Here is a 17797-nt window from a genome sequence, read left to right as displayed (position 1 = left end):
AGGAGAGGGCTCTTGGGGACGGCCAGCCATGCGTCTGAACGCTCATTCCTGGAAACCACAGAAGGGGAGGAGGCTCTTGTGTTCTGCCTTTGGGTTTCCCACTGAGGCATCTGGTTGGCCACTGTAGGAACAAGATGGGGGACCAGGAGGACCTGAACCCAAGAGCAGCAATTCTTCCCGCTTGTGATTCTCAGCAGCTGCTGTTACTCAGAGGCCTCCCAGCAGTGGAGGGAGCACACAGCCGCTCTGGCCAGTCGCCCTCCGTAGCCCTCTCCTCCTCCATGAATATATCTTATCCTCCTTTGAAGCCATCCAGGTTGGTGGCCATGGCTGCCTCCTGTGGCAGGGAGTTCCACAATTCAACTCTGTGCTGCGTGAGGAAGTCCTTGCATTCCCCTTGCCAGATGCCCGTGGGTCCTATGAACCTCCGCCGTGGCTCCCCTTCCTGGCCTTCTCTCTAGACGAAAAGGTTCAAGTGCTCTTCCGCAGCAGACACTTTGGGGACTAACTTCTTCCATCAGCCTCTGCCAGCTTGGCCCTTCCTGGGAGCTGGGGGCCACAACAGCTGGGGGTGCCCCACTCAAAAGGGGTGGGGGGAGTGGGGCAGAGGAAGTGTCGCTTCTATTCAGCCCTTTGCTGACTTTCTCTCCCCAACAAAAGGCCAAACCTTTTCTGCCCTCAAACGCCTTCTTCCTCCCATTTTTCTCTAGGCCCCCCCATCATCTCCAGCGAGTCGGTCCAATACGCCGTGCGGGGGGACCAGGGCAAGGTGGAATGCTTCATCGGAAGCACCCCTCTCCCTGACCGGATGGTGAGTCCCTCCTTCGCAGCTGGGCGGATCAGTGCAATAGGCAAAATCGAGAGCTCAGTGGGCAGAGCTGGAGGCTCTGGATCTTGGGGTCGTGTGTTTGAGTCCCCCGTTGGGCAAAAGATCCCTGCATTGCATGGGGTTGTGCTGGATGACCTCTAGTGGCCCCTTCCAACCCTGCCATCCTATGATTCTCTAAGGCTTGGAGCTGGAAGGAGAAGTTTTTGGAGGCGGGCACCCTGGAGCGCTACACCGTGGAGAGGAGCAACACCGGGAACGGCGTCCTCTCCACCTTGACCATCAACAACGTGATGGAGAGCGACTTCCAGACCCACTACAACTGCACGGCCTGGAACGGCTTCGGGTCTCGGACGGCCATCATTCAGCTGGAGGAGAAAGGTGAGGGGGGCAGAATCGGCAGTCAACTCAAAACACGTGCGCACAATTCTACATGTCTGGAAACAGGCTGGCCTAAGCAGAAAGGCTTTCAGAAGTTGCCCAAATGAGCGCTGTTGAAGGCAGCTGCCTGTTGTCAAGAGGCGGGGAGTTCCACAGGGTGGGTGCTGGCACACGGAAAGAGGGAGTCCTTGACAGTGCAGGACAGGGATTGCGTGGCCCCCGTAATGCACCAGTGAAAGGCAGGTAAATCACAACCGCAGCAACACGTAGACAGGCTGGCTCTGTCTGGGCAGCAAGTCCTCTTCAAGCGAGAGGCAGAAATGAAGAAGAAGAAGAAGAATCTTTCTTTGCATCAGCCACTGGCCATAGCAATAAAATTAAATGTACTGAAGATAGAGGTAAAAACGTCACTATACAAAATACATTCTGGAGGTTTATATCAAGAATCAAATAAAGATCTTATTCTAATTGCCCCCGCTACATTTTTTAGAAGTGAAGCACCCAAGTTCTAGGGCTGCCATATTTCACAGAGTAAAAACCAGGAGACCCCATAATTGTCAAGGTGTTGTTGCTGTTTTTACAAAGATGCCAAAAAACCTGCGGTTTTTCGATTGTCTAACATCCAGGCCAAAGCGTCCCCTTTTGGGAATTTCCCCAGACGTCAATTCCGCCTTTGAAATCCCAGTCATGTCTGGGAAATTCAGGACGTGTGGCAGCCCTGAAGTTATCTGCCCTTGATAGAACCACCTTTAAAAGGGGGTTGGACAAATTCATGCAGGAGACGGCTGTCCGGGGCTCCTGGCCACAAGGGCCCCACTCTGGCCCCACAGTCTTCTGAATGCCAGTGGCTGGAAACTACAGAGTTCCTGCTCTTGAGCTTGAGTTCCCACAGGCATCTAGTTGGCCACTGTGAGAACAGGAGGCTGAACAAGATGGACCCCTTTGGCCGGATCCTGCAGGCTCTTCTTAGGTTCTTCAAGTTAAATTAAAATGAAGGAGGAGTTGGGGGGCAGATCTTTCAGCCCCTGGGCTTGAAGACGGGGGAGAAAGAGAGAGACCTTTCCCCACCCTCCTGCCTCTCTCCCTTTGCAGAAGTTCTGCCCGTGGGAATCATCGCTGGCGCCACCATCGGAGCTGGCATCCTGGTCATCTTCTGCTTCGTGGCCCTGGCCTGCTTCCTGTACCGACGGCGCAAAGGAAGTGAGTGGGACGCACTGGCGGGTGGAGAGACGGCGGCAGGGAACCAGGAGTGCCACGCCCCCACCAAGCAGGCCTGGGAGGGTGGCTGGACCCAGCGAGGGCCCCCCCCCCTGAAGACCTCAGAGCCTGGGCAGGTTGATATGGGAGGATGTGGTCCGAATGCAGGCTGGGCCTAAGCTGTATGGGGCTTTATAGCTCACAACCAGCAGCTGTGATTCCTGCACTGCAGTTCTACAATTCTATGATCTGGGGGTGGGCACAGATATTGTCAGGAGCTCAGCCTACTCTCGAGTAGGACCCTGGCAGAGACACATGCCCGACTGGCATGTTCTCTCCCTCCTGGTCAATTGTTCGGGAGCTTCAAAAGCTTTCTTCAGCCCGAACATCACAGCGAGCGATGCCAATCGACACCGGCACACTTAGGGATCTATATATATAAAAAAACACGACAGCAGCTAATTGAGCTCTCCCCCCCCCCCCCCAGGCCGCAAGGACGTGACGTTGCGCAAGCTGGACATCAAGGTGGAGACGGTCAACCGGGAGCCTCTGACGCTGCACACGGACCGCGAGGGGGACACGGCCAGCGTCTCCACGGCAACACGCATCATGAAGGCCATCTACTCGGTGAGGTGCCCTTTCCCGTCTGTGGGCTGTTGCCTCGAAAGCTCGTAGGAGGGGTGGGGTGTGAGCTCCAGGGGGCGGGAGGAAAGGCTGGTTTGTGGCTAGGAGGGACGGAGAGAGTCCTCCGCCCCCCCTGCCCACCAAGGTCCCTGACGTTCTCTTTCCGTCACCCCAGCCGTTCAAAGATGACGTGGATCTCAAGCAAGACCTGCGCTGCGACACCATCGATACTCGGGAAGAATATGAGCTGAAGGTAAGATGAGCCTGGGAGACAGAGAATCGAGAAGCAGTTGCATAGGAACAGGCTGTAAGAAGAGCCTGGCTGCTGGATCAGGCCAAAGTGAGCCCATCTAGTCCAGCCTCCTGCCCACACAGTGACCAGCCAGATGCCCCCAATGGGTTCAATCCCTGCATGGGACAGCTGCCTCTTCCTGCCCTGCAGGGGGTTGGACTAGATGATCCTTGGGTTCCCTTCCAGCTCTGCAATTCTATGATCTTCTTCTGAAGCCATCCAGGTCGGTGACTATCCCTGCGCAAGAGAGGTTAAAAGAGGGAACGGAATTGAGATTTGAGGGCATATTATGAGGCTTCCTGCCTCTGCTGGCTTTGGAAATGGATAACATTAGAAAATATGGGTGTTTTAGATTTGGAAGGTCATGATAACAGATTGGGTTAGCATGCATATCTGTGGTATGAAAAGGTAAAAGTCCATAAAGGATTTTTAACCCACTTGGTAAGGAAATCAATTTATGGTGTATGGGAGAAATATAAATATATTATAGATAAGTAGAGAACGTTAAGATATGCAGTGAAAAAGGGCTATTAGTGGACGGAGGGGAGGAAGAAAATCCGAGAATTCGTAGGATTCTTTATGTTTTGATTGTATTTTTTGTGTGAATGTAAACTAAATTGTAAAATCAATAAAAGAAAATAAAGAGGGAGTGGGGAGGTGGGTGCCCGACTAGGGATTTCAGTGGCGTGCCAGCCTCGACGCCCTCCAACCACTGCACGGCACTGCCTCCCAGTCAGTTCCTTGGCTTGACTCTCCCTGCTCCCCTCTCTTTTCCAGGACCCGACCAACGGCTACTACAACGTCCGCGCCCACGAGGACCGCCCGTCTTCGCGCACAGTGCTCTACGGCGACTACCGCAACCCCGGCCCTTCCCGCTACGAGGCGCGGCCCTCGTCCTGCCTCTCCCACTCCAGCGGCTACGCCCAGCTCAGCACCTACAGCCGGGGACCGGCCTCGGAGTACAGCACTGAGCCCGTCCCAGGCCCCACTGCGGGCGCCTCCACGGCCGAGACGGCCAGCCAGCTCTCCTACGAGAACTACGGGGGCCACGGGGCCTTCCCCCCCAGCGCTGGCTATGCCACCTACCGCCTGGGCTACACCCAGCCCCCTCCGCCCGCCCTGGACCGAGCCCCCTATGACACCTATGACCCCCTGGGCAAGTACACCACAGCCACCCGCTTCTCCTACACCTCCCCGGACTACGGGCATCGATTCCAGCAGCGGATGCAGACTCACGTCTGAAAGCGGCCGGGACTGGGGAGGGCAGGCGGAAGGTACCTCACGACTCCCCCTGATATTCAGGGGCTCTTCCCCGCCCCCCGAAACCCGGCCCCCTTCACCCCCCCCCCTGCAGGCTGGACTCGCAGACCTCCCCCCAACCTCGGACGAGGGCGATACCCGGGGGTCCGTCTTTCAAAATCCCCGAGCTTCCTTCCGACGTTTCTCAGAAATATTTTTCTTCCTCCTCGCATGAAACACTGCTGTGATGGGGGGGGGCCTTTTCTGATTCATGGGGGGCTGCAAGGGTTTCGAGCAAAAAAGGGGGGCATCTTGTGAGACTGGACCCTCCTCTCTGCCTGAGGCAGCGCCTTAGTCTCGTGGTGGACACCTGCAAGGAGGTAGAAGGTTGGAAATGACCAAACCAGAGGGGGGGGCAGTGTGGCTGTGCTGGTGTTTGGCTTGGCCCCAAACAAGGATCTGGGGGTGCGCGGGGAGCCGTGCGTTGCAGTCGGAGGGGGGTTCTCATCCTAATGAGTGCAAGACAGAGAGAGGCTGATTTCTATGTCATGTGGACTAGCGACTTGATTACCAAATGGGGTTGCCACCCCTTCTTCTATTCTGCGCTTGGTGCAACGACACCTCCTCTGTCAGAGCAGGTGGAAACACCCTTCTTTGTCACAGGCAGGCATGCGAACGGGCCTCCCTGGCAGCACACGCTTTCACATCTCCCCACACCGGTGCAACGCAGCCCCACGTTCCTTGGGGTGCGAACTGATCAAGGTCTGGGGCTAACGTTTCACCTGCCCGAAAACATCGAAAGAGCCTCGTCCCGCCCGCCTTGAGGCCGTGACTGAGCTCCTTGCAGAATTTCATAGACTCGTAGAATTGTAGGGTTGAAAGGGTTCCCCAAGGATCATCTAGTCCACCCCACTGCCATGTGGGAGTCGATTTGGTACGCCAAAGGATCCTGCCTGGGGTCCTCTGCCTCTTCACCCTCACCACCAGATTCAGAGGGCCTGGAGGAGAGAATGGGCTGAGCTCCATTGCGATGCCTCGTCTCACCCGCTTCCGAGACTTTATCCCTTCTCGCCCCACAGTTGGAGGGGATGGGTGCTGGGGGCTCTTATGGGAGAAACCGCCCGAGGGAAAAGGCCGAGGAGCTCTCCTGGGCCCCGTCCCTGTGACCTCTGGGTGTCTTGCTCAAACTCCCCCTCCCACCTGGCTTCCATTCTCTCCAGGCTCATTTCCTGGCCATGAGGACTAGCAGCTTAAGAGGTTTAGGGAGAAAAACCAAAACACCAGCCAAGACTCTCAGGAAGCTGAAGTCCACGGAGGGTGGAGACCCAATGCTGGGAGTCTCTCTTCCCACCTCACCCCTAGGAGGGCAGGACACATCCCTGAATCGTTCCCTGGAGGAGGGGGCTCTTTTAGGGGCTGCCCCCCCTCGACCACCCCGGCTCCTGCTCCCTGCCAGTCTCCCCTCCTTGCCAGCCACACGCTTTCTCCCTTGCACTTTGAAGGGGGGAAACAGATTCTCTGGCTGCGGGTGGTTGGAGGGTTTTTAAACTGTGGGGTGGAGGGAGAGGCGCGCCGAGAGATGGGGCAGCCCAAGTGCCCCGGCTGGAAATCGCCAAGCTGGAAGGGACCGCGAGGGTCATCTAGTCCAACCCCCTTCATTCCAGGAATCCCTGCTCAGGCCTCCCTAATGGGGCCCCCCACCTCCGCTTAAACACCTCCAAGGAAGGAGCGTCCATCCCAGGGAACCTTTTCCTGTGTCCAGCAAACGTCTCCCCACTCCCATCGCCGTCTCCCCACTTTGTGCATTCCAAAAAGGGGGCTCTGCCTCCCCTTTCTGTGCCACTCCTTGCCGCCCAAAGGATCCACCTGCCTCCCACCCCTTGACCGCCAATTCTCTGCACTTCCAATGCAGACGGTTGGGTTAAACTGATTTCTCTCTTAATGCCGTTTATTTTTGACATGTGTGCGTCTTCCCTCCCCTTCTCTTCCATCTTCTTCTCCTCTTCAAGGAAACCCGCTCCCCCACTTTTTAAATTTTTGTGCCTTAAAAACTCTGAGCTTGATTTGGCCACTAAGAACAGCCTTAGGCATCCTTTGGGACGACACCCCTGCCAGCCCCGAGATGGTACGGCCGTGTGGCGCTGAGGCTGATGGGAGTTGGAGTCCCACGGCGTCCGGTGGGCCCCACATTGGGGAGGCTGACCTAAAGCACTGAGCAGAATCTCCGCCAGCGGCAGGGGGTGGTAGACGCAAAGGTCCAGATGGGGGGGCTTCTCCCCCAGCAGTTTTGCAGGAAGCGAAGAGCTTTGGCTTCTTGCGTGTTCCAAACGCCCCACAATTTTATCCTCCTTTTTTGCTCCCCCCCTTCTGGGCATGCTTCAACTCTCAGGTGAGCAAAGGGGGCTAAGAGATGCACAACTGGACTCCCGGCGGACCTACAAAGTGAGATTCTCACTCACCCCTGCCTTTGCATGCTACATTTCCACCTGCAAGCTGAAAACAGTTTTTTTCTGGCAGTGGGTGCCCTCTGCACGTGACCTTGAAGCCCCTGGGCATAAGAATGTGCCCACACAGAGCACCATCTTGTGGTTGCCTCCAGCCATTGCAACTCTGCCTGGTCAGAGAGCGGAAGGAGGCAGTGGGCGTTCTGGCACCCTTCGCCTGCCAAGGTTCGATTCCTGCTCTTGGATTTGTCATTATTGCTTTTTCCTCCTCGGCGGGTCTCTCATCAGGCAACATATTTGATTTACAAGGTCCCTTAGGCTGCTTTTTCAAGTGGTATTTTCAGTGTATTTTCTCCTCTCTTTTTTGTAAGGAAAAGGAGCTGCCTGACCCGTCAGCCTTGAGCTCCCTTCCCTTCGAGGAAGCAGCTCGGTTGGTGCAATACTGCATGCGGCCACAGTGAGGTGCTCACCCACCCCTTTGAATGAAGTCCATTTGTGATGGGTATTTACACACATTCACACCCTTTTGTGCTCCAGGAGAAGCTTAGACAAAAATGGAGAGATCTTTGAGGACAGACGGGAAATGTCTCCTTCCAAAGCCTCTTCCTCTCTCACTTCCTGATCCTAGACTCCAGTCATCCTGGTCCCTCTCTCTCTCAATCATAGAGTCAGAGACTCACATCACGGTAGAGTTGCCATGCCGGAATCACAGCCGAGGACCATCCAACAACCTCTGCTTAAAAACCTCCAGTGAAGGAGAGGCCACCACTTTCCAAGGTGGCAGATGGCTCTTACTGTCAGAAAATTATTCCTAATTTTTAGTCAAAACCATCTTTCTTGTCATTGGAATCCATTGGTTGTGGTCCTGCCCTCTGGAGTACCAGAAAACAAGCTTGCTCCACCTTCCATGGGGCAGCCCTCCAGACACTGGAAGAGGGCTCTCATATCGCCTCTCAGTCTGATCTTCTCCAGGCTAAGCAGACCCAACTCCATCAACCGTTCCTCACAAGGCTGAGTTTCCAGAGCCTGATCCTCTCAGTCTCCCTCCTGTGCCCGTCTTCCAGCTTGTCCATATCCTCCTTAAACTGAGGTGCCCAGAACAGGGCACAGGACTCCAGGTGGGGTCTGACCAAGGCAGAACAGAACGGGACTATTCCTTCCCTAGATCTGGACACTAGACTTACTGTGGATGCAGCCCCAAATTGCATTCGCCTTTTTTGCTGCTGCGTCACACGGTTGACTCACGTTGAGCTGGTGATCTGCTAAGACCCCCTAGATCCTTTTCACACAGGCACCGGATTTATCCACTGAGTAGGCAGAACCGCAAAATGTGGGGCACGCTATCTCCATAGCTCATGAGGTTTCGGGGCTCAGCGTCATTTGCTGCCCAAGAGCACAAGACCCCCCCCCCCCCTTGAGACAGTCGGGAAATTCAGCAATAATCACTCCAGAGCCTTTGAGCGGGGATGCGCTCTGAGGTCAGAGCTGACAGCACTGGTTGCTCCTTAGGGGATTCCCCCGGCCAGGCTGCATTTGGGTACGTGGGGAGAATGTGTGTGTGTGTGTGGGCGGGGGGAGTTACTATGTCTCCCCCCCCCCAGCTCATTTCTGTGTTAATTCCACCCCCCTGATGGAGACATATATCTGTGAATCTTTTTCACTCGTCCCTCTACACCGACCTTCCTTTTTTTAAAAAAATGGTTTTTTTCTCATTCTTAAAAAAAATATTATGTACTATATTTTTAGTCTTAAACACAATATATTATATATATTTAATTTTTTATATATATAAAGTTAAATGTTAAAAAAAAGTTCAGCTGGAGACCTCTGTGATCATTTCAGGGAGGGCGGAGGGCAGCGTGTTGCATTTTCTCTTATTTATTGCTTTTCAGTCCCCCCTTTCCTCCTCCAGGGAACTCAAGGTGCTGCATAGAGCTCTTCTCCTCCTCAGAGCAACCCTGCCAGGCAGGTGAGGCTGATAGCCAGAGACTGGCCTCCAAGGCTGCATCCAGTGAGCTTCACAGCCGAGTGAGGATTCGAACCCAGATCTCTTCCAAGTCCTAGTCCGACAAGCTAGCCCCAATGCTCTGAGTTGCAGGGGGAGGTGTTTTCCTTCGGGAATCCAGTTTCAGGCCAGGATCTGGAATGGATTCCTCAGCCTGGGCAAAGTGCTTTCCCAACCAGTTGCAAGGCTGAACCTCAGCACTCTGGATCCAAGGAGCCAGGGGTGGATCCACTGTAATCTTGCAGCTGCTGAGTCTCGGGTGGTGGTGAAGGAGGAGGCTCCCAGATGCTCTCCACAGGTCCTGGCGTTGTGGTCTTGTGGCAGCAGCATTGCTAACCAGCTTGATTCACCAGATCTTACAGGAGGACTGGTTGGCGCAGGTGACTGAGAATGCACCTGTTCAAATCTCGCAATGCAGTTTCAGTGAAACACACCTGCATATATTTTAACCATTCCTTTTTAATTGCTTTTTCACAAAATAGCACTACATTACACCACCCTCTTTCCTTCTTTGGGCATCAACAAGGCCTATCAATGGCTCCTAGCCAGGATGTCTTGGCTCTGCCTTGTCAGCTGGAGGGGAGAAGGAATTGTTGAGCTCAGATCCTGTTTGCAGGTTTCCTATAATGGTTGGCATCTGGTTGGCCTGATCGAGCAACAAGGCTCTCCATCTGTTCCGATGGAGCCTCCAGGTCCAGAAGCAGTCTATCTTGATTTCTAGGTTCTTAAGGGCATTTGGCCTCTGCGAGAAGAGGAGGCTGGGCGGACCAGCAGCAGCCAGGCTCTTCCGCAGAGCAGCGGCAGATCTTACAGGCCGGCGAGGCTTAATGATCTCCGTACAGAGGCAAGTTTCCCTGCCCGGCTTTTATTACCCGAGAGCCGAGTAATTTGCTTCCCTGCTCTCGGGACCCTTGAATGGGCTCCGTGGACGGACAGGAGCGAGGGAGAGGGAGGCGGGAAGGTGCGCCGCGGAGCTGATCCGAAGGAGGCAGATAAATAGATGCGAGCGGCTGAAAGATGAATAGCTGCCGATGGGGATGAGGGGGTGATGGGATGCTTCAGAAAGGAGCCTTACTGCAAGGAGGGAGGGAGCGAAAGCGGGGCTCCCGGCAAGGGATGGAGAGAGAGGACCCCTGAAGGAGAAAAGGGAAAGCAGAGAGAGAGAGAGAGGAGCTTATTGGGAAACAAGGAGGAGAGAGAAGGATGAGCAGAGGCTCCGACGGATGGATCGTGGAGCTGAGGATATTGGATTTATATCAGGCCTTTGGAAGACAAATGGACCAAATGACTTTTTATTTCATCGCAAAGGATGGCGACGAGAAGAGAATTAATGGAGGGAGGGAAAGAGGCGGCGGAGGCCTCTCGACCAGGGGAAACACAGGCGGAGAAGCCGGAGGCAAAGGCGCCCAGGCGAGCTCCTGTCCAAGTCACGGGTGGAAAAGCCTGGGGTCCCCCCGGTGTGGCCGGACTCTCAAGTCCCGTCCGCATCATCCCTGACCGCTCCTCCTGGGGGCTGCTGGGAGCTTCTCAAGGGCGCCACGTTGGCAACCTCTGGTCTTAATCAGCCCCCAAGTTTGTGGGCAAAAGGCAGGCTTTGCGGGGAGGCGCTCGATGGGGCTTTGTGGAAATGGAGGGGTTGCTGCCTCGGAGGCACTTGGAAGAGGACTAGGTGAATGAAAGGGAGACCTCCACGAGGACTGGAAGGATGGAAGTGGCTCTTCGTGTGTTTTGCTTGAGTATACAGTTGCAAAATTCATGGGCGGCAGGCGGGGATGTTAAGAAGGGGGCTGCTCCCTTCATTGCCTCCCCAGGAAGGGCCTTTTTTCTGAAAAAAGTCCCTTCTACAATCCATAACATACATCGACGAAAACCCACAAGACAAACCACACTCTCCCCCCCCCCCCCCATTCTGAGCCTCTTGTTTCACTCATGTCTGCCTTGATGAATTCATCCTTCAGAGCGTACGCGGCCAGGGCAGCCTGGGCAGTGTGTCGGACTCGGTCGCCGGGGAGAGGCCAGGGTTCAAATCCACCGCCCCCTCAGCTCTCCTGGGTGCCCTTAAGGGCCTCTCCGCCTAATCTACTTCACAGGGTTGTTGTGAGGATTGAATGAGGGAGAGGAAGCGCCGTGATGCGCGTCACTTTGAGCTCCTTGAGGAAAGGGGAGAGAGAAATGCAATCAAATGAAGTAGTAAATAATTGGGAGGGGAGTTCTTTTTTTTTTTGGAGCCACGACTCTGCCCAAATCGGGGCAGCTTGCCGACTCCCCTTCCTCGCAGGGCAGCGGGGATGAGCAGGCCCGCTTTGCGTGCCTTTTGGCGCCCCTGCCCTCTCTCTCTCTGGTCCGGGGACGAGTGGCGAGAGGGAGGGAGGCCTTTTTTGAGACAAGCGATGCCCGCTCCCACCGAGGGAGACCGGCCCCCTCTTTTCCGCGCCAGGTGGCGAGCGTATTCCGGGAGGCAGAGATGTATTCAAATTTATTCCAGGATGAAACGGGGAGGCGGGAGGCGGGGAGCCGCTCGCGGCTGTTCAGGAATCGCTCGGCGCGCTGCTCTCGCCTCCTCGCTGATGTTCCCCCGCAGACTTCGACAGGGCTACAAGCCATTAGAAGCCGGGGAGGGGGCTCTCTTTTGATTCCCCACTTTTTAATACATTTTTTTAAAAGAAGAGCTTCGCTTTCAACGTATTTTTGTCCTGCCTTGATTTGACAGGCCGCCTGGGGAGCGTGTAGGATGAAACGGGGAACATCTGTGAGGTCTGGTTCAGAGGCGGGAGGAAGACAAGGAGCTGCCAGGCGAGGAGGAGCCTGACTCCCGGGTAAAGCAGGGCTGTCTTCACCGGCTGGCAGCGGCAGCAGCAGCCCCTCTCCGGGGAGGCAGGTGGTGGCAAGGGCGGGGAAGCTCCTTCGTGGCCCGGCCTGGAGAGCGCGCATGGATCAACCTGTGGAACTCCTTTCCGCAGGAGGCAGCAAGGGCCACCAGCCTGGGCGGCTTTAAGAGAGGATCGCGCAGATTCGGGGAGCGGGAGAGGGCTATTGACGCATCCCAGCCACAATGCGCTTCCAGGGTCGGAGGCAGGAATGCTTACAAAGGCGCAAGAGGAGGGAGGCTCTGGGGCGGGTTTTCCATGAAGGGCCTCTAGGTGCCCGTGGTGAGAACACGAGGCTTCACTAGATGGACCCTATTGGCCTCATCCAGCTGGGCCTTCATTTGTTCTTATGACTGAACCTTCTGCATGCAAAGTGGCTGCATTGCACGGCAGCCTAGTCCCATTAAAATGAAGTAAGATTCCAGTCCTCCTGATTTCTGAATGAAGCGCTGGTTTAGCCAGGAACCGATGAAACCGCCTTCAGTGAGGACCCATCTGCCCCAGCTTCCTGTTCTCACCGTGGCCAAAAAGCCCCCTAGGAATCGAGAGAGACTGCCTCTGGACCTGGAGGCTCTTCAAGAACACCAGAAGAACCTAATGGATCGGGCCAATGGCCCCCCTAGTGCAGCCTCCTCTTCTCACAGTGGCCAGCCAGATGCCCGACTCCTTGGGAAACCCACAAGCAGGAGCTGCGCGGCTCTCCCCACTTGAAATGCCCAGGAACTGGTATCATTCAGAAGCACATTGCCTCCCACCCTGGAAGCATCACTCAGCCGCAATGGCTACTAGCCTTTGAAATACCCATCGAGGAGGATGCGGGGCTGGTGTTGCACCTTTGAAAAGGCTTTGCAAAATCTGCAAGAGCTCATCCCAGACCAAGCGTGTAATCCTGCCCGTGTCTACTCAGAAACTAGCCTGCCTTGAGTTCAACGAGGTTTACACCCAGGTGAATCACGGGTAGTGATTTCACGGGAAGAAATGGAGGCAGTGAGAGATTTTACTTTCTTGGGCTCCATGATCACTGCAGATGGTGACAGCAGTCACGAAATTAAAAGACGCCTGCTTCTTGGGAGAAAAGCAATGACAAACCTAGACAGCATCTTAAAAAGCAGAGACATCACTTTGCCAACAAAGGTCCGTATAGTTAAAGCTCTGGTTTTCCCAGTAGTGATGTATGGAAGTGAGAGCTGGACCATAAAGAAGGCTGATTGCCGAAGAATGGATGCTTTTGAATTATGGTGTTGGAGGAGACTCTTGAGAGTCCCATGGACTGCAAGAAGATCCAACCTCTCCATTCTGAAGGAAATCAGCCCTGAGTGCTCACTGGAAGGACAAGATTGTGATGCTGAGGCTCCAAGACTTTGGCCACCTCCTGAGAAGAGAAGACTCCCTGGAAAAGACCCTGATGCTGGGAAAGATGGAGGGCACAAGGAGAAGGGGACGACAGAGGACGAGAGGGTGGGACAGTGTTCTCGAAGCTACCAACATGAGTTTGACCAAACTGCGGGAGGCAGTGGAAGACAGGAGGGCCTGGCGTGCTCTGGTCCAGGGGGTCATAAAGAGTCGGACACGACTAAACAACAACAACAAATCACGGGTAGAGCAGTGGCTGCAATTTGATGCCCTCTTTCATAAGAATCTCAGAAGAGCCTGACTGCTGAATCAGGCCCAGGGGGCCCTATCTAGTCCAGTCTCCTGTTCTCCCAGGGGCCAAGCAGATGCCCATTATAGGAAGCCCGGAAGAAGAATTCATAGTGGTGGTTGCTTAATTTTTGGGGAAAGATTCCCTTCCTGAGCATGTGCATCTCCAACCCCCCCATCATTCTCGCTCCAGTCCCAAAATACGACCCCATTTGCCAGCCGCTCCCAATTCCACAGAAATTGCCTTTAAACAAATTGGCTATATTAAGTTCGAGTTTATCCAGCCTGTGATAAAACGGGAGCTTGTGACTCAACGCGCCGGCGAGGGCGAGAGAGGGCGGGAAGAAGCCCTCGGATAAATGACGAGGTGTTCTGGAAATGATTCACCGGGAGGCTGAATAATTTCGGGTGGTTATTTGTTTCACCGCGAAGACGATTGTAGGTAAGGACAGCGTCTCTCCAAGCCCTGCCGAACCCCGCGCATCGCGGGCCAGAAGAGTCCTCCAGACTTCTCTCCCTCATTTTTTTGGAAGAAAGAAAACCTGCAACGGTACATTTTCTGCTGAAGCGAGAGGGGCCATAAACATCTGCATTCCTGCATCACATCATTTTTATAGGAGGAGTAAAATCTACTTAGCAAACAACACAGATTAAGCCTCGCTTCGCGCTCCCGCTCTCTCACCCTCCCACCTCAAGGGTGATTTTTATTTTTTTGTGCTCTCCATCCCTAGTGTCATAATTATGCGTGCCGGGGAGAGGAGATGATCTGTAATTACAGAGGGAGGAAGAAAGAGAGAAATCGCTGCTCAGCTGGGGGGTCCCTGCACTTTGAGAAAGAAACAGGCGACAAAGAGGCGAGTGAGTCAAACAGCATTTGCATAAATCTGCATCTTGTCTCGTTCTACCTGCAAGGAGAGGAAAAGGAAGAATCGTGTTCCTTAAGCTGTAAACTCAGGGGTGGGGAAGGGTCGCATGTGGCCCTCCAGCTCTCTCTATCCGGCCCTTTGAACCCTCCTCAGCCACGCCCCCTCAGACCACGCCCCTCGCCAGCCCTCCTTCCCAGCTGCGTTGAATGATTTGGCTCTAATATCGCCCCCTGGTGGCCTGCTTGGAAGACACACTGCTGTGGGGCCGGGGATTGGCCTAAAGGTAAAGGTAAAGGGACCCCTGATCATTAGGTCCAGTTGTGCCCGACTCTGGGATTGCGGCGCTCATCTCGCTTTACTGGCCGAGGGAGCCGGCATACAGCTTCCGGGTCATGTGGCCAGCAGGACTAAGCCGCTTCTGGCGAACCAGAGCAGCCCACAAAAACGCTGTTTACCTTCCCGCCGGAGTGGTACCTATTTATCTACTTGCACTTTGACGTAAAATATGCATTCGTTGCTCCACCCACTTTTGCCTCTGCCCCGCCCATCTCTGCCATGCAGCTCCCGGAAGGTTGGGGGTGGATCTCAGCCCCAAACCGAAAAACATCCTTCATCCTTGCTGTAAGCCAGGCATCCCCAAACTCGGCCCTCCAGATGTTTTGGGACTACAACTCCCATCATCCCTAGCTAACAGGACCAGTGGTCGGGGATGATGGGAATTGTAGTCCCAAACATCTGGAGGGCCGAGTTTGGGGATGCCTGCTGTAAGCTGTTGGCATGCATGGCTTCTCCAGGGCTTGGACTGAAGTGGGGAAGCTCAGGCTCGGTTCACACGGCAGTTTATCTCAACTTCCTGACCTCCTTCTGTGAATTTCGGCATTGTATCTGAGCTTCCTCTCAATGTTGAAGCTGCTTCTGGAAATCCAGCAGAATCTAGAGCAAGTTTAGCTCTCGTTTCCCTGTTATTTGCAAGCACGTATTTTTTTCCCTTCTTCCTGGAAGCAAATTACACGAATTTGCACTAGGTTCTGCTGTATTTCCCGAAGTGGCTTTTATGAAAGCTCAAATATAATGTGGAAGTTAGCACTCAGGGAAACCAGAACAAGGTGCCGCGTAAGTGCAGCCTAACAATGGAGGAGGAGGCACATTTTCCAGATTCACGTGGCCGAGACCTGAAAAGGACCATACCAGAATCATGTGGCAAGGACCTCCTTGGGCTGTTTCACTACAGGTGACGGCAGGCGCATGGGGCGGTGGGAAGGTCAAATTTTGGAATGCCTCTCATTTTGTTTGTTCATTTTTAAAAAGCAAAACCCTCTTCTCCCCGCACACCCAGCGCATCTGCGGGAAAGCCCCCACTGGCCCTGCAAGGAGCCTCCTTTGCATTCTGGAGCGGAGTCTCCTCCCTCGGAGGCCTCTGATATACAGCGCTCATTCTTTCCACTGCCAGCGCTTTTATCGCCTGCTCACTTGAGCGAGTGGGTGCTTTATTTTCCGAGCGGAGCCCTCACTGATCGGTAACAAAAATAAAATATAACACGCATATATATGTGGGGGGGGGGGGGTTTCTTGCAAAATCTCACAGTCACCTTTGCGGGGGCAGGCGTAAAATGCAGGCATCGGGAAGCTAAAGCTTGATTAAGTCACACAACCGTCCGAGTAATAGATCTAATGCAGGTCGAATGAGGCTTAGTGCTTATCCCACCGCAAACAAAACTGCCTCAGAGGAATGCCACCATTCCAAGCAGTGTTTGGCGAGTTCAGCGCATCAGATGCTCTGCAGGGCCTGTGGTGTCGTGGCCCCGCCAGCCAGTGGCAACTGGTGTGTCTGACTGGGACCTGGGAGAGACCAGGGTTTGAATCCTCCACTCAGCCATGAAGCTCACTGGGTGACCTTGGGCCGGTCATACTGACAAGGAGAGTCCACTGGATCAGGCCAATGGGCCACCTCTTCCCGAATCCTGTCCTCACAGTGGCCAGCCAGATCCCTGTGCGGAACCTGCAAGCGGGACCAGGACCAAGAGCAATTCTCCCCTCCTGCAGTTTCCAGGGATTCAGAAGCCTTGCAACCTCCAACCAACTTGGCTGGCTTCAAAATAAGAGAATGCTTCTGAATGGCCCCAGGAGGAGACAGGGCTCTTGGGCTCAGGTCCCCCTCCTGGGTTTCTCTCTAGGCCCAGGCATCAGGAGGGAACAGGCTGCTGGGCTAGTTGGCCCCCTCTTGGCCTGATCCAGCAGCCTCAGCCAGCGCCCATCTGCTTGAATAAAATATTGGAGGAGGGAGGCAAGCCCTGCGGCACACAATCGATCACATGACACGGTGCGCACACACCATTTGAATGGCAATGCCCACCCATTCCCAGCCCCCTCAAATATTTCGCTGGGGGGGGGCCGAAGTCCAGGGGGTGGCGTGGCTGTCTCAGTGTTGCCCCTTTTGGAACTTAGCCGGGAGGAGAATGCAGATGAAACTGGAATTCTTTGGCTCCACTTGTCCTAAGCTCCGGCTGCAGCTACTCTTGCCCTCTTTGCAGTGACTGGGCCCAGATCCGCTCTGCTGCAAGGGAGGGGGTGCTCTCCTGGGCCAGCCGCCTGGAGTCTTGAAATCAGCTCTCAGGAGGCATTGTAGCTGGCAGCCCTTGAGGCTGGGAAGGAGGAAAGGGAAGTTAATAAAGGCCGCCAGGCTACCTCTAGCAGGTGGAGAGAGAAAGGATTTATTCACACAGAGCAGAGTTCTGTGGAACTCCCTGCCACAGGGGGCAGCGATGGCCAGCAACCTGGGTGGATTTAAAGGAGGATGGGACAAATTCATGGAGGAGGAAAGGGCCGCTGAAGGATGCTTGCGATGACAGCTATGAGGCAGTGATGCTTCTGAATAATACCAGTTGCTGGAAACCGCAGGAGGGGAGGGGGCTCATGCGCTGAGTTTCTGCTTGTGAGTTTCCCTTTTGGTGCATTTGAGGGTCCACTATGAAAACTGGGAGCTGGACTAGATGGGCTCTTTGTCTAACCCTGTAGAGCTCTTCTGATGTCAAGAGTTCGGCCTATACTTGAGTAGGACCCTGGCAGAGACACATGCCCGACTGGCATGTTCTCTCCCTCCCGCTCGATCATTCGGGAGCTTCAAAAGCTTTCTTCAGCCCGAACATCACTGACACCGGTACACTTTGGGATCCGCAGAGTTGGTGCATTTCACGTAACGGACCTCAGCAACTCAGCATTTTGGCTAATCTACTTTATTTGCATATAAACACACATGGAGCACTGCAGCATGGCTCCCTCTCTCTCTAGCATCAGACAGCAAAGAGAAAAAGAACAAAGGACAATAGTCCCACTTCACAGAACACAGGAACACAAACATCCTGTCTCCGTCACTTCCCACTCTGTGGAGTCAAAACATACACCGTCATGGGATTGA

At 54.5% G+C, this 17797-nt stretch overlaps 1 protein-coding gene across 1 annotated transcript in view; it reads left to right on the top strand.

Annotated features, from left to right (window-relative positions):
* KIRREL1 (kirre like nephrin family adhesion molecule 1) overlaps positions 1–6501 on the top strand; it is a 98683-nt gene extending 92182 nt beyond the window's left edge. The window contains exons 10-15 of the mRNA XM_083416541.1: positions 711–811; positions 1009–1207; positions 2300–2407; positions 2892–3031; positions 3204–3281; positions 4098–6501. Coding sequence (XP_083272667.1) covers positions 711–811; positions 1009–1207; positions 2300–2407; positions 2892–3031; positions 3204–3281; positions 4098–4562 — 1091 coding nt within the window. The 3' untranslated portion in view covers positions 4563–6501. The remainder of the gene's footprint in view (positions 1–710; positions 812–1008; positions 1208–2299; positions 2408–2891; positions 3032–3203; positions 3282–4097) is intronic.
* The last annotated feature ends 11296 nt before the right edge of the window (positions 6502–17797 follow it).

The sequence above is a fragment of the Podarcis tiliguerta genome (genome assembly GCF_965153285.1).
Source record: "Podarcis tiliguerta genome assembly, chromosome: 16".
NCBI lineage: Eukaryota > Metazoa > Chordata > Lepidosauria > Squamata > Lacertidae > Podarcis > Podarcis tiliguerta.
Note: the sequence above shows the minus strand (reverse complement) of the source record. Positions and strands in the feature narration are given on the sequence as shown.